At 56.8% G+C, this 16,347-nt stretch overlaps 1 protein-coding gene across 2 annotated transcripts in view; it reads left to right on the plus strand.

Moving 5' to 3' along the window:
- GALNT2 (polypeptide N-acetylgalactosaminyltransferase 2) overlaps positions 1–9,650 on the plus strand; it is a 195,039-nt gene extending 185,389 nt beyond the window's left edge. For both annotated transcript variants that reach the window (XM_002717390.5, XM_051820693.2), the window contains exons 14-16: positions 247–373; positions 4,137–4,256; positions 7,215–9,650. In XM_002717390.5, coding sequence (XP_002717436.2) covers positions 247–373; positions 4,137–4,256; positions 7,215–7,370 — 403 coding nt within the window. In that variant the 3' untranslated portion in view covers positions 7,371–9,650. The remainder of the gene's footprint in view (positions 1–246; positions 374–4,136; positions 4,257–7,214) is intronic.
- The last annotated feature ends 6,697 nt before the right edge of the window (positions 9,651–16,347 follow it).

The following is a 16,347-nucleotide window of genomic DNA, read 5'->3' on the forward strand; positions in this document are numbered from 1 at the left end:
AATGGGCTGTTCCTTGCCAAAAAAATGTCCCTGGTAGAGAACACGAAGCCTGCGTGGCTCCAGTGTAGTCTTCAGAGTTAGCAACCCTGAGACTCGCAGACGTGCCGTGTCGCCGAGGCAGCCTGCAGTGGCAGGGAGGAGCTCCGTGCCCTCCTGCCGCCTGGGGTGGAGTCACCAAGCAAGTGGACAGGTGGGCGGGAGCAGAGGGTCCTAGGAACGACTCGAGACCCTCCTGTTGCCTTCCAGGGTCCCAGACCATCAGGATATCGCGTTTGGAGCCTTGCAGCAGGGGACCAACTGCCTCGACACTTTAGGACACTTTGCTGACGGTGTTGTTGGGGTCTACGAGTGTCACAATGCTGGGGGAAACCAGGTACGTATCTGAGTGAGCCTGAGCACCTGCAGGCCCAGACCGGATGCAGATGCGGTCTTGAGTGTAGGAGGCCTGGCTGCCACCTGTCCTCGGGACAGAAGTGCATGTGAGGAAGCTCTGGGCTCCTGCTGGTCGCAGCCTCTCGGTGGGGGGCTGTGGGCTGTCACAGGCCTTGACTGACGCGTCAGAGCCGACATCAGCTGACAATACTACAGTGGCAAAGGGCGCACTGATCAAAGTTAGCATCTGTTGCCCCCAGCATGTTGGCAGTGCTGGTAGACTTGGGTTTCTCTCTGCCAGCTGTGTCTCTCCTGCTATGTGCTTGCTCCAAAAGCACCCATGTCTCCATCTGGACTTGAGTGTGATGCTAACGCCTGAACTGGTGTCCCTGCTTAATAGGTACTTCTCCACAGGGGCACAGTACAGCTACTGCTAGTGTCACTGTTGTACACTTCTTCCTGTTAGATAATGGTCATCCAGGTTGTAAAATGTTAACTGTCAGCTGCTTCAGTCACACGCATGCCTTTCCCTGGAGGCTCAGCAATCTACCCCCTTCTGTCTTCATTGGAAAAGACACATGGAAGCGAAAGCTTGATGGGCCAGGCCCACATGGTAATCGTAGACATCAGTCTAATTCAGTGAGTGTAAACCACTGCATGTGGCCGTTGGCTAGCATGTTAGCATGAACTGGAGGCAACGGAAGCCAGAGATCACACGTGCAGCTGTGTGTTCCTACTCCTGAGCCCCCTGCCCTGCCCCCAGAGTCAGTCTTTGGGAACTGATGGGATGTAGTGTGTTTTGGGGTAGCGTGGCACGTGCATGAGACCGGAGAGGGCAGATAAGATTTCCTAACTGCAGATTGGGCCCGGCACCCTGCAAGAGTGAGGTTTGTTGCCTGGTTTCTGGCCAAGCCTCAGCAGACACATAGGAAGTGGGAAAATTAATGGCCGTGCTTTTTAAGAGTGGCAGCTCAAAAAAAGCATTTCTTAAATATTTATGAACCGTGTTTTACAAATTCAGATAATTGAAATGCAACAGAAGAACAAAACGAGCTCTGTTGTTTGCATAGCTGAATTAGTTTTTCTGGATTTCAGTGTAGAGTCTGCTTTAAAATAATTAAGCACACAATAGCAAGAAAGCTGCAGAACATTCAGACACGATCTTTAAGTCGGTGTCAGCAAACCTTCCGACATCTTCCGGCACCTGCTGCCCAGGAGGTCCAAAACCCTGCTCCACAGCAAGGCCGTCCCACTGGGGCTCCTCCGAGCTGGGAGTGGGCACCTCCGTACCGCAGGAGTGGTCAGCACCTATGTGTGAATGGCAGGCAGTAGGGACGAGCCTCTCCCTGGACCTCTGCATCAGAGTGCTGGCTGTTTGCAGGGAGACGCCACATGGCTTCGGTCTCTCCTCAGCACCCGCAGCACCCGCTGCAGCCAAGCGAATACTCTATACTCACATCCAGGAGTGTGCTGGTGACACATGTGTCGCTCCCCAGCACCTACAGGCACCCACAGTTTAATTCAGTCCTGACACCGACTGCTCTGAGTTTGCTCAGACACACAGGATATGGGCTCAGTTTACAAGCATCCCCCGCTCCACCCCCACACACTGCCACCCTCTTCTGCCAAGGCCAAGCTCAAGTCCAGCTTGTCACCTGTACTTCCCACCCGCCCCCTCAGACGTCATCATTTGGTAGAAGCGTTCACGGGCAGCAGTTTCCTTGCCAGGTTACTTGCTGCTGCAAGAAGCTACAGCTCAGGGCCAGCCGGATGGAAGATTGAACAGGGTGTAGGGCGCAGTGGGGGAGGCGGGCTGGAAGAGCCTTCTTGCCTCTTATGCTCTCAGAACCTCTGGGTGTCCGCCAATCCAGAAGCTGCCCAAGCCCCATAACTCAGATGTGTGCGGCATGGCTGGTCTTTAGCTTAATCTCTAGCCCATCTCCCCATCCTGAGGGGTGGGAGTAGGGCTGGAAGTTCTAAGCTTCTGATTAATCAGAGCCTGGTCTGTATGGAGCCTGGACTCCACCTGGGAGCCCCTTAGAACAGAAGGCACTGCTGTGGCTGAGGAAGATCTCAGCTCTGTGTCAGCCAAGGCCAAAGACAAGAACAAAAGATGGTACCTAGCACTAGGGTAGCCCGGCAGGTGACCAGGGTCTTTGCTGCCTTGCCCCTGTGCAGGCGGGGAGCAGACGCACACCTGATGCTGCGTTGCACTGTCCTGCGGCGTTGGGGGGGGGGGGGTCCACTCCACGCCTGCGGGTGCCTGAGAAGAGCGACAGTCCTGGCGGAGTGGGGGTCCCTTGTGTAGCCTTTCCCGGAAGGCAGCCTGCGGGTGGCTGGTGCCCAGAGTGCCTGGCAGGGCAGGTCGGGCTGGGCCTCTGTGTGCCCAGGACATGAGCCTACAATGCCGCAAGGAACGGGCCGGGCATCCCTTCTACTCTAGGACCTGTCAGAATCCTAATCGAGCATGCTGTGAGTGTTCAAGACACTGATCCCTGGTATTTATTTGACCTAGAGCCAATTTCTCACTTCCTTACAGAGGAAAATTAGCAAAACACATAATTAAAAGGTGAGGAAGTTAAGGCCAGGGAGGCAGTGCACCTGCCCACATCTCCCTGCTGGGGGAGGAGGGTGCCTGCGGGCAGGCCCAGGGCCTGTGTGTGCCCGTGCATGGGCACTCATAAATGTGTATGTCTGTAGTGTTGAACATCGTGGGCGGGCAGCGCGGGCGTTTGGTGCAGGGCTTCCTTCACCGGGTAAGACTCCCGAGAGCCATGCTGGAGTGTCTGGGTTCAGGTTCCCGGATTGGAGTCCTGGCTGCACTGTGAATTCTAGCTTTCTGCCGATGCAGTGGTGATGGCCCAGGGTTTCTGGTCACCCACATGGGAGATCAGGATCCGGCTCCCCAGCCCCCAGCTTCGGCCTGACCCAGTCCCAGCTGTTGTAGGCATTTGGGGAGCGAGCCAGCAGATGGGATTCATTCGCTCGCTCGCTTGCTCACTCTCTTCCTCTCTTCCCCCTCTCCTTCTTCCTGCCTCCCACATAAATAAAATAAAATAAAATAAAATAAAATAAATTGTGTTTTTAAATCAGGAACCAGTTATGTAAGCACTCCCTGGCTCTGTTTTCTCATTTGTAAAATGAGAATAATAATATTAGGCCCTCACGGGGGTGTTGTGAATGCACTTGGCACACAGTCAGCGCTCAGCTACATCTAGCTGCGTGTGCCATGTCTGCACAAACCCGTGGGTCCCTTCCTCCGAGTTCCAGAGAGCATCGGGAGTGTCAGTAGATCGAGTTAGGGCTCGATTCTGAGCACCTAATTTTTCAGTTTAACTATGCAGTTTGTCGTTCATCATTTTCACACATTGCTGTTAGATTCACAGATGCTGCCTCCAAGCCATGCCTGCGCGGGGGCAGGCCTCGTGGAACAGTGCAGGCGGGACGCCGGACCCTGAGCTGTCCGCCTCGTGCAGGACCAAGCTTGGACTAAGCTGCATTTGGGGCGAGCTACTCACTGTTAGCGCGGCTACGGAGCGCCCCAGTGCACTTCCGCACGGCTCGCTGCCCCCTGGGGAAGCTCCCGGCCGGCCGTGTCCTCTGCCCTCAGGCGGAAAGTCATTTGCTGGCTCTCCGCTGGCTCAGAGGCGCTGAACTTGGTTCCCCAGCTCAACCTGTTTCCCTTCTAGGCCCCTGACCGACTTCCTTTGCTTAATCTCACAGCCCTGCGTGGCCTAGCCCTGATTCCCCGTTCTGTGTTCCAGGAGTGGGCCTTGACGAAGGAAAAGTCGGTGAAGCACATGGACTTGTGCCTTACTGTGGTGGACAGGGCGCCTGGCTCTCTTATAAAGCTGCAGGGCTGCCGGGAAAATGACAGCAGACAGGTAAGCTCCCCGGACACCTGTGGAGGCCCGTGCACCAGGGCAGCTCCGTGCAGGGCGCACGCAGCCTTTGTGGCAGCCTGTGCGCATGCGTCTTTGCATCGTTATCTGAATAATGTCCAGCCTAAGCCCAAGGGGCCGAGGGTTGCATATTTCCAGTATATACTTATTTTCCTCCCCCATGCCACTGCATATTTTGTAGAGTAACTACATGTTTTTGTTTACTTAATATTTATCCTGTTTAGTTCAAGGTGAAGTGGGTGAGGCTGTATTCACCCCCCCACACACACACACATGTTCTATGGCTTTGTCCGAACACTTGAGCGTGTGTTGCACCTTGTGCACTGGTGTCTGACGTCCTCCCTGGTGGAGAGTTGGAAGCACGTGCTTTCTGGAGCCATAGGCTAAGAGTTGGGGCCAGGAATGGGAATGCAGGCACAGGAGGGTCTTCTAAGTGCCCATCTGTGGGCGGTGGACTCCCCTTCCTGCAGTGCCCGCGGCAGACATGGACAGGGTCCAGGGAGTGGAGGCAGCAGGCTGCTGGGGCAGGTCTGCTCCAACACGAATCTCACAGAGGTGGAGACTGGGGCCGGGGAAGTCGGTGCCTCCGCCGCAGCTTTGCCCGAGAGGAGCAAGACGGGGACTTGGTCCCTGGATGAAATCCCAGTTGGCAGGGAGGTGCTCCCAAAGGGCCCGCTTCCATCTGTCTGTCTCCGAACTCCCACACCTGTGTCCGCGTGGCCTCTCCTTCCCCACTCTGCAAACCCCAGCCTATGCTGGTAGTGAGTTTTCCTCTTCAGAGCTCCAATGCTCCCTTTCGGCTCCCCTAAACGTTCCTCTGTGTTGATGCTGCAATGTCATAACTTGCTCAATACCTTAGACAAAAACAGAGTGCCTGTTGCCCAAGGGAAGGCGGCTTTCGCTGGGAGCCCAGGCTGAGGCCGTCCCCGCCCAGAGCGCAAGCTGCATTCCCCAGGGACAGAAGCCACGATGCAGCGGTGCCTCTAGCTGGCCGCCAAACCTGTTATAAAAACAAATAGTTGCTTTCATCTGGCTCAATTTCAGGAGCTGATGGGCATGCCTTGGTGAGATGGGAAAAGGCTGCAATGATTGGATGCACGGTGCGTGTGAGCGAGGATCTGTTGAGCCGTGAACCCCTGGCAGCCTGCCCGAGAGGCTGTTTCAGGCCCGGCTGCTGTCTCTGTGGTCGGCCCTACCCCACCTCAGTCCCGCCAGACGGACGCAGGGGGCCGAGCCGACTGGAGCTGTGGGGCGGTTGCTTTCTGTTGTTCAAAGGCCTCAGTGTAGCTTACCCTGGCACCTGACCGGCAGAATCCCTCCTGAGGTCAGAATCAGATCCCATCCATCGGGCATCCTCTGTTGAGCCTTTCCTGGCACTGGCTGCCCAGCGTGACTTGGCAGCCTCCGTACACGCTTTGCATGACAATGGAGGAAACCAGCGCCCAGGGGTGGGTGACTGACAGCAGCCAGGCAGCAGCCGGAAATGAAGGAGGAGATGATGGGCCTCTCCTGGGCTCCTCTGACTGCACGGACTCTCACTCTTGCCAGGAGCCCTGGAGGAGCAGGTGGGCATCGGTGAAGCTGGCAGGGTCCCGAGGAGAGCATCCTCCCAGCTTCCCCGGGCCCCGGCTCCTCCCCAGCCCCTTCTCTGCCAGTGCTACCCCAGAGCTGCCCCGCCTCGCCAGTTGGCATGTTTAGTTTCCAGGCACGTCCGTGTGTTCGTATTATGTGTGCATTTGTGGAGTCAAAGGGGAAAGGGAGGCAAGAGTGAGAAGATTTGATTCCACAGTGTCGAAAGGATTTGCAAAAATACTTAGTAAAGGAGCTTTAGTGCATACAGTGTAAAAAATTAATTAGAACCACAGACTGCATTAATGAAGGGAGAGCTTTCGGGAGGAAAAAAATGCCTTACTTCTCTAAAGAGCAAATGTGAGAGATTTGTTAATGGGGATATTTGGTTGCTTACAACCACACAGCAACACACAACACACAACAACAACAGTGGGGCGAGGGAGCCTGGATTCGGGCTTTGTTTTCTGGCTTGGGTGGATGTGGGTGGTGGGGATCGGCGGGTTGAACTTGTATGAGGGTTGGCAGGGAAGCACAATAATTATACCCCAGAGGCAAGTTCAGAACAGAGTTCAACAGCCATTGCTCGGCCCTGCGCACAGACTGGGGCCCGGAGGGCGACCCAGGCAGGTGCTCACGCCTCCCAGCCAATACACGGCCCGGTAGAGGCAGACAGAGTAGACACGTGCGATGTTGCACTCCCACATGTACCTCCCTCCCTCTCATCAGGCTGTTCCTGTGGCTCAGCCAAGCCCAAGACCCCAAGTGGGACCGTGGAGCGGCCTCTAGCAGCCTTCCAGGCAGGGCCACCTCCAGCAGCCAGGGGAATGCGGGCCCCTCCAGGGCCAACCCGGGTTCCGGTGGCTCCTTGCTTGGAGTTAAACTTCACTGGATCAGACTGTCCTGGAAACAAATGCAAATTCCCCTATATCGAGTCCTTGTGGTAGCAACTGGGTGGGGAGGGAGGTGGTGCCCCGACCACCGGGGGGGCTCTGGCGAAGGGACGCCCGGTGAAGGCGGCAGCAAGGTGGAGCTTGCCTGCTTCCCTCCTGGGTCCTCATCGGTGCCCGTGGCTCTTGTGTCCTGGGACCATCGCTAACTGCCACCCTTTATAACCAGAGGCCATCCGATAAAAGGACGCAAGGAAGCTTGCCCGTCTGCTTGTGGTGGTATTAACATGCGATACTTTCACATTTTTATGGGGTGCCATGCGATATCCCAACACATGTCTACAGCCTAGACTGCCACGTCACGTCAGTCAGCGCCTCCATTCCCTCCCCTCTTCCTGGCCTTCGGGGCGCCCCCAGTCGGAAGGCGTCTCTGGGCCTCTCCCGCGTGTGCTCATTCTCTGTGCTCTTCTGCCTCTTGCAGAAATGGGAACAGATCGAAGGCAATTCTAAGCTGCGGCACGTGGGCAGCAACCTGTGCCTGGACAGCCGCACAGCCAAGAACGGCGGCCTGAGCGTGGAGGTGTGCAGCCCGGCCCTGTCGCAGCAGTGGAAGTTCTCGCTCAACCTGCAGCAGTAGGAGGGCCCGGGGTGGGGGCCCCTGCCGTCCCGCCGCCTGCACCAGCGGGCTGAGTCTGCCGATCACATTCTTGATTACGTTTCTTAAACTTTCCGCGAAACTATATACCTCAGTATTCCATCACGGTCCGCGAGTCGGAGGACTCGGCCGAGCCCCCTGGGAGGACTGTGCAGACACAGCCGCGGCCGGCAGAGGGCCGCTCTTCTCACCCTCGCCCGGGGTGCAGCCAGGCCCCCTCCCGGCCCGGCCGCTGAGGAACAGCCCAGCAACCAGCAGCATGCGGAGAGAAGCAGCCGGACACGGCCAGGTCGGCTGCAGGACAGGGAGGGCGAAGGGGGCGCTGCTGGTGCCCACCCCACCCGCCACGGCCAGGAGAGCGCTTTCGAAATCCCCGTCTCCGACCCCGTCTTTCACTCCGCAGGGCTGAGTCCCGTCGTTGTGCAGGTCCCTGCCGTCCTCCCCTGTGCCCAGCGGTCTTCCCAGCCCAGGCCACCCCCCTACCCAGCCACCCCCTCCACGATGTTCTTGCTGTGTTTGAGTATGAACGCACCTATGATGGGACGCTGGACGGAAGCGCACAGGTGGCTCACCCACAGAGGAGCCGGCGGCCAGGATGGAAGCCTGTGGGTGCTACTGTGCTGCGGGGCCTCCCCCCCACCCCACCGCCACCAGCTCCGGCCCGCCGGCCTCTGTGGCTTCCGCCTGGGAGCCACTGTCGTGTGTCAGAATCCACTTGGCGTGTCATTGCCATCTGTACACCTGGATGGGTTACTTATCCTGACAAATATCACTTTGGGTCTTTTCAAATTATGCTTCTTTCCTCTAAGAAAAATAAACACCCAACATGAGTGGGAAGCAGGGAGCACCCCCACTGCTGTCTGGTGACAGGGCTGATCGGTGACACCAGGCAGGTGTCGCACACCTCCGGGCCTGCCAAAAGACCAGCTCACAGCCCCCCACCCCCCGCCACGCCCTCCCCTCCCCGCTGGTGAAAGCGAGGCTGCAGGGGCTTCGGATAAAGAATTAGGGAAGGGGAAGAAGCAAGTGACACCTTGCAGCTTCAGGGCGTGAAACAGGAGCCCTCATGGTCCTGTATAATGCACAGCACAGCTGTGAACCGGAAGTCCCAGCCAGGGGAGAAGCCGGCGTGTCTGCCAGGGTGCCCAGGCCGGCTCCCCAGAGCCACCCCACGCCCCTATCGGACGGCTCCATCATCATCATGCCCACATCCTGGCCTTGCTTCCTCCTCCACTTCCCCCCTCCCCCCAGCACACACACACACACACACACACACACACACACACACCCAGTCTCAATGGGGCTGGCCAGGCCAGGCAGCCCTCTAGCTCCCGGGTGCATCATCAGCCACCCGGGGGTCACCAGTAGCCCCCGGAGATGGCACTGGCGCCGCTCTCTTTTCTGAGGCCAGGGTCCATTGGTCCTACCCTGTGCCACGGGAGCCCACAGTGGGGCCCGAAGCGAAGGCCTGACTGGGGCACTGTCCCACACCTTCTCCCTGTTTGGCCCCTTGCTCAGCAGCCGGGTCCACCTTCAGAGCCAGGGCAGCCAGGAGCGTGAAGAACTGTGCACACTTCCGTCTTTGGAGCTTTCAGCCCCGGGACCCGTGCGAAGTTATGGCAGACAGGCCTGGCACTGGTACGCCGGGCCCGGGCACCTGTGAGCTGCTCACTGCCGTTGGAGGGGAGAGCACGCCGAGGTTGCACCAACCTGGCCTGTGCCGTTGGATCAGGGCTTCTGAAGATGCATCCTTTGGCCGTACACCCCTCCACATGACCCAGAAATCCTACCACCCTCGGTACTGTGGGGACGTCTGTGTCTACCCAGTGCCCTGGGCTGGCTGCGCCCCGGGCGGCTGGGGCGGCTTTGGAGGGAGCGGGCGTCCGCAGGAGCTATGTTTACATGACGCAGTGTGCCAAAGTGACTGACTGCGGCTGCCTGGTTTTCTCGTCATCGGGACTGCCCCACTCGCCCACGCCCGTTTTTAAAAAACTTGCAAACTTCTTTGCTAAGAGCCGTCGGAGTAAAGCGTGACACAGTTCGCCGTCTTCTCTGTGGTCGTCCCACGTCCTCATAAAAAGCCGGAATGATGGTACCTGCGAGTATGTTTTGCAAAATTCAAAATATAGTTTGGTAATTTTTTTTTCCCAGTTGATTTTTAAAACAAACTGCTGTACAGAGCTTGTACTTTGTCCATTTTATAGATGGAAACCATCCTTGACAATTGTTTAACTTAAATAAAGAGAAGATACTTTATAGATATTGCCCTCTGCTGCCGGCTGCGTCTTTCCTGGTCTCCACAGGGTGGCTGCGCCGTCCCCCGGGGCCCCTGCTCGGCCGCTCTCATCACCTCTCTAAAATGCGTTTGCCTTTTATTGCTCTGCCCTTTTGTTGTTTATTCTCATCTGTAATAACCTGTAGAGTATTTATGATGTGCCCGGCACCCGGTGAAGCCTTCAGAGAAAATTCACGTGCAGTCTTTTGGGAGGTGGAGGCTGCAGCGGCTCACCTGTTCAGGACCAGCAGCCAGCAGGTCACACCACTCCTGGGCACCCACCCGGAGTCGGCCTGGGCATTTGGACCCATACCCAGGCTCCAAACCACGAGACCGGATAATGTTCACAGTTGTTAATGTGTGTTAAGGTCTTTAGGCTTGTTTTCCGGGATGTGGGACCCTGCAGTTCCATCCCAGGCTACTTGGCGGTCTTTGGATCACTTTTAAAATACCTGCGTGCCAACCATCCCGCAGGTGCCGGGGCAAGCGGCATGGACCAAGTCTGTCTCTGCTGCCGTCCGCTCATCTCCTGGTACCCAGCAGAGCCGGGAACTGTGCATCCGTCCAGCAGTGATCTGTTGAGATGCTCTGTGTCACATCGAGAGTCCCAGGGAAGACCTGGGGTGGGGGAGAAACATGCTACAGGCCCCAGAAAGGGAGGAGCAAGACGTCCTGCTGGCTGAGCACATGGACCGTGCCCCAAAGGGGTGCGTCTGAGCTGTGCTTCCGTGGGATTGGGACACAGACATGAGCACACGGGCCGGGGACAAGAGGAAGCCTGGGCAGGCGGGCTCTGCCGTGGGCGGGTTGCTCAGGAAGGGGCTTGCCCTCCCCATCCCCCATTCTGTGGACAGGGGAGCTGTGTGGATTCCTAATGGGAGAACAGAGGGTGGGATTTGCAGCACCTTCCAGAGTAAAATCTCAAACTCCACCCAGCTATAGGACTCTGCAGTATGAACTCATGTGGTTTTTTTTTTTTAATAATTTATTTTTAATTAGTTGAAATAAAGAGTTCCAGAGAGAGAGAGAGAGAAGTCTTCCATCCAATGGTTCACTCCCCAAATAACCGCAACGACCAGAGCTGAGCTAATCCGAAGCCAGGAGCCAGGAGCTTCCTCCAGGTCTCCCAGGTGGGTGCAGGGGCCCAAGGATTTGGGCCATCTTCCACTGCTTTCCTAGGCCATACCAGAGAGCTGGATCGGAAGTGGAACAACCGGAACTAGAACCAGCGTCCACATGGGATGCTGGCGCTGCAGGCTGGGGCTTTAACCCACTGTGCCACAGCACCAGCCCCTGATCTCACGTGTTTTAAAATGTACAGGGCAGGGCGGGGGCGGGGACTGGCAGTGTGGCATAGTGGGTACAGCTGCCACCTACAGAGCTGATGTCCTGTACGGGTGCTGGTTTGGATCCAGGCTGCTCCACTTCTGATCCAGCTCACTGCTAATGCACTTGGGAAAGCAGTGCAAGATGGCCCAAATGCTTAGGCCCCTGCCACTCATGGGAGACCCTGGATGGAGTTCCTGGCTCCTGGCTTCAGCCTGGCCCAGTCCCTGCCGCTTTGCCATTTAGGATGGAAGATCTCTCTCTGCGTCTGTCTCTCTCTCTCTTTCTCCCTTTCATATAGATAAATACATCTTTAAAAAGAAATGCAGTGGTAATAGGATCCGAGTGGATCCTGGAACAAACTGCTTCCTGTCTGACCACCCCCTTCCCACTTGGCTTCCTCTGTGCTACTTGCCGTCTTCTCTGGGGGAGGGCACGCGTTTCTCAGCAGCCCCCCACCCCCCATGGCCCCTGCTGACTTCTCAGGCCCCGTCTGCGCCCTGCTGTGAGGTGCGTGAGAAGCCAGGAGGCAGGGTCCTTCCTGCTGCTGGACGGGAGGCCAGGGAAGGAGCACCGCCATGCCCAGCTCGCTGGCGCCCCTGGAAGAGCTCTGGCAGCAGCCTGGGGGGCAGGGGCAGCGGCACGCCCTCAGGATGCCTGCGTCTAGGAGAAGCAGCTGTGTGGACTCAGCCCTTTACCCTGTTCGGGCCATGAATGTCTCGACCTCCTTGGCAAAGGTTTTCCCATGAATGAAGCGCATAGAACAAAGACGACTGATTATACTGACGCAGTTATCTCAATATTTTCATAATGTGCCGCTTAATGCATTAAATAACAAGGCCTCCTTATCTAATCGCTGCCCTGATTCCCAGATAGTGATGAGCATAAACAGTATTTTGAAAGCTCTTCAATAATGTGGTGAAAATATCTGCGATGTTTTAAATTAAAGTTCCCAGTGTGTTGGCTACGCTCATAATAGAGGAAATGCTGGGTGTCACTCAGAAGTTTCCCCGTGGAAGTTTCTGGACCCTGAGGGACGCCTGCAGGGCCGGTGGAGCGTTCTCCGGGTGTGTCCGTGGGGAAGTGGGCATTGATACCGTGCCCTGAGAGGGGAGGAGCTAGCTCCAGTGTGGTGGACGCCCCCTAATTGGCTGGGCCAGATGGAGCGGGGGCACGTGGAGCAGGGACAACCTCTTCCCAGGTCTCTTGCCTTTGGATTCCAGGACTTAACGCCAGCGACTGCCTCACCCCCTACCCCCGAGTTTCCCTGGTGTTGGACTGGAAGTTGTACCCTCTGCTCCCTGGTTCTGAAGCTTCCAGCCTTGGCCTGAGCCGTGCTACCGAGGTTCATCCCAGGTCCCCGGCCCGCGGCCAACCAGCTCCCTCGTAAATCCCCCTCCTCTGTGTGTGTCTCACATGTGCACAAAGCCATGGAAGGTGCAGGTGGCAGATGTTTGTTTTGGTGCATTTTGAAATCCATCCATAGTTTGTTTTCTTCACAGGCATTGTTCATGAGGCTTGTGAAGACCCTTTGTATGTGTGGATTGCAAAATGTGTCTGTGCCGAAATAAACTTAGCTCCCAATTTTGTTTTCGACCTTTTCAAGCTGTCCTTGCAGTAGATCCTGTTGGCGATCTGTCTGTGCTGTTGGAGGCCTCTGACGGATGTGAGTCAGTTCTCTGCCCGCTGCAGTGGCATCCAACGGCAAGGTGGGAGACGGAGAGCGTCTCTGGGGCTTGAGCTGTCCTGGACACTGAGCCTGGGCTCTGGCCCAGAGTCTGGGCACAGCGTGGGCACAGATCACCCTGAGTCACTGCTTCCCGTTTGCATTGAGAAATAGCAGCAGGCAGGTGCCCCGGGGGGAGGTGGCTGAGGACGAGCTGGGAGGGGCTGCAGGGAAGACCCTTGCCCTGGCAATGCCCGCTCCTTGCTTTGGCTGAACCTGGGGTGCGTGGCAGGCAAAGGGCCTGGGGCTTTGCTGACACTTGTCTGCCCTCTGTATTTCTGTATTGGAGAAGGACTGGTCACGTGCTCTTCCCTGCGAACAATGGCAGCGTTCCACGATCACCAGGGCACGGCCTCGTCTACCATGCTGTCCTTAGAACCCTCCTGGGCAGCACTACAGCTCGGGACGAGCAGGTGCCCACTGCCCACCACCTCCGCTCTCTGCTCATCCTGGGCCTGCGGGTCTGGGTGAGGCCTCCAGGAGCCGGGCTCGGGCGGAGCCACCACGCAGGACTGAAGCTCAGGAGTCGGGAGAGAGGCTTGAGGGAAGGGTTTTAAATGCTACCCCCTTCTACCACCAGGGAAACTGAGCCCCCGATGGACCCCACCATGTGCTCAGTCTGCACACGCTCAGTGACGCCCAGTGCTGTGACTGTCCTCTGTCCAGGGGCAGAGGCAGGAGGCCAGGGGAAGGCAGGCCAGCCTTTGGGCATGGCCAGGGTCGTGGTAGCGACTCCTGGTGCTACCTTGGGAGAGCTGGGGGAGAGGGGGCTCCAGCCTGCATGAGGAAGCGAGGGGCCATGGGAGCCAAGAGGCTGGACTTCCACCCCCAGAGCCTGCCACTTCAGCTGCCCCAGGCACCCCAGGCTGTGAAATGAAGACTTCCCACTGATGTCGGAGGATTCTTGGTGAGACTGGAGGTGAAGGATGGCAGCCACCTCCCAGTCCGGGCCAGCCCATGGACGAGCTACCGCGAGCCTCCCCGGCTTTCCCTGCAGGCTCATGGGACACGGGGAGGGCCTGCAGCCGGGGGACCCCTGGGCCTTGTGCCAACACCCGGGATATTCATTGATGGTAAGACAGGACCACGTGGGTGGGGGAAGTGAGGCCTGGGTGGAGGAGCCCATCCTGGACCACCACCAAGGCTGGGGCAGCACGGGCGGGGGCCCCTGGCTCCTGGCTCTGGCCTGGCCCAGCCCTGGCCATTGTGGCTGTTTGGGGAGTGAACCAGTGGATGGAAAATCTCTGTCTCTCCCTCTCTCTGTGTATCTCTGACTTTCAAATAAATAAATCTTAAGGAGAAGAGGAGGAAGAGGAAGAAGAAGAAGAGGAAGAATCGTGCTCATCATGTTGTATTAGAGTCTTGGTGACAAACACACCCTGCCACAGTTGAGACCGGGTCACCTGGTGTTTCTGTGGCCCTTGTCCTAGCCTGCATACTGACCCCAGCAAGCTCCCCACCCCCGGCCCTGGTGCCAGGCTGTGAGCCCAGAGGGTACAGGATTAGGCCCCTGAGGATCCCCCCAGAACTTGAAACCCATGGCTGTCTGGCTCTGGGGTTTCTAAGCCACTCCTTGCTCATCACTCCTTCCTCTCCTCTCCCTCTTTCGGACAGGAATGTCTGTGTCTGGTGCACCACGGGCGTCTTGCTGTAGTATTCTGGACACAAGTTACTTTCTAGTTTCACTGGTCCAGACAGGGACAGGAATTTTTCTCCAAGAAGGAACTTTAAAAAAAAAATAAAGATTTTTATTTATTTATTTGAAAGGCAGAGTGACATAGGGGGAGAAGGAGAGAGAGAGATCTTCCATCTGCTGGTTCATTCCCCAAAAGCCAGAGCTGGGCAGGACTAGAGCCAGAAGCCAGGAGCTCTGTCCATGTCTCCCACATGGGTGCAGGGGCCCAAGCACTTGGACCATCTTCCACTGCTTTCCCAGGTGCATTAGCAGGGAGCTGGGTCAGAAGTGGAGCAGCCGGGACTTGAACTGGCATTCCGCTATCCCGGGCTTAACCCACTGCACCACCACACCGGCCCCTGCAGGAAGGGTCTTGTCCAGCCTCCTCTCTGCCGCAGCGAGATGATGTGATTTGGGACTTTGGAGTTGATGAGATTTGGGACTGGAGTAGATGCTGTAGGGGTGGAGACTTCGGGGTGAGGAGAATATGTTTTGCATGTGGAGTGGACGTGAACATTTGGAGACCTGAGGAGGGACTCTGGTGACTGCAGAGTGGCCCACTCAGGGACATTAGGTCCCACAAGTCCTGGAGCCTGGAACCGTTCGCTTTTAAGGAATGGATCTTCATTGTGGTTGCTTTAAGAAGACTGTGGAGGGAGAATCCTGGCTTAGGCAAATGAACCTTAAATCCAGGCACAGTGTCCTTATTTAAAAGGCAGAGGCAGGGGCCGGCGCCATAGCACAGTATGTTAATCCTCTGCCTGTGGCGCCAGTATTCCATATGGGCACCGGTTCCGGTCCCGGCTGCTCCACTTCCAATCCAGCTCTCTGCTGTGGCCTGGGAAAGCAGTAGAGGATGGCCCAAGTCCTTGGGCCCCTGCACCCACGTGGGAGACCAGGAGGAGGCGCCTAGCTCCTGGCTTCAGATCGGCACAGCTCTGGCCATTGCAGCCATTTGGGGAGTGAACCAACGGAAAGGAAGACCTCTCTCTCTGTCTCTCCCTCTCACTGTCTGTAACTCTACCTCTCAAATAAATAAATAAATCTTAAAAAAAAAAAAAGCTTAAAAGGCAGAGGCAGATTTAATGCACACCGAAGAAATGACAGTGTGAAGTCCATCAACTGATGACTGGATAAAGAAAATGTGCGTGTGTGTGTGTGTGTGTGTGTGTGTATATATATATTTGTGTGTGTGTATATGATGGAATATATATATTATGTAATATTACTCAGCCATAAAAAAGAATGAACTCCTGACTTTTGCAACAAAATGGATGCAACTGGAGACCATTAATGCTAAGTGAAGTAAGGCAGACCCCAACAGAAAATGTCACATTTTCTGTTATTTGTGGTTGTTAATATATATAGAGAGAGGGTTAAACAAAAAGACAGTGTGAAGATGGGGGCAGAAATTGGGGTGGTGCTGCCCAAGGCCAGGGAACACCAAGAGATGCCGGAGAGTCTCCCAGGTTCTCCCCGGAGAGCGCACAGCCCTCCCAACACCTGCTTCAGAGTGCCAGAGTGGGCAGAGGTGGCGTGCGAGCGAGAGCCAGAGCCTCTGCTGCTGTCCGTTGCCAAGACCTTGGTCACTGCTCACGGCAGCCTGGGGGACGAAGGCAGCGCCTCACAGGTGAAGCGCTTAGCCGGGCCTGGCACCCAGAAAGTTCTCGGCTGGCTGCCGGCTTTTACGACGAGAGCCTCCCAGTCATCTTCCAACGCAGGTTATCTAGCACTCAGCGCTCAGCAGGGCCCCGGGATGGCTCAGGGCCACAGCCGGTGTCAGTGAAGTTGCAATCCCACAGTCCTGCCGCCGTGGCCAAAACTCCTCTCTGCCCGTGAGAGCCTCCTTGGGCACCAGGCCTGCCCCTCTGACAGCCCCGCCTCCCCCTCCCCTCAGTGCAGGGAGAGAAGCCGGGGTGGCTGTGAGCGGCGGCAAAGGGCCCGAGGGGCCAGCCCT

The sequence above is a fragment of the Oryctolagus cuniculus genome, chromosome 13 (genome assembly GCF_964237555.1).
Source record: "Oryctolagus cuniculus chromosome 13, mOryCun1.1, whole genome shotgun sequence".
In the NCBI taxonomy this organism is placed as follows: Eukaryota; Metazoa; Chordata; class Mammalia; order Lagomorpha; family Leporidae; genus Oryctolagus; species Oryctolagus cuniculus.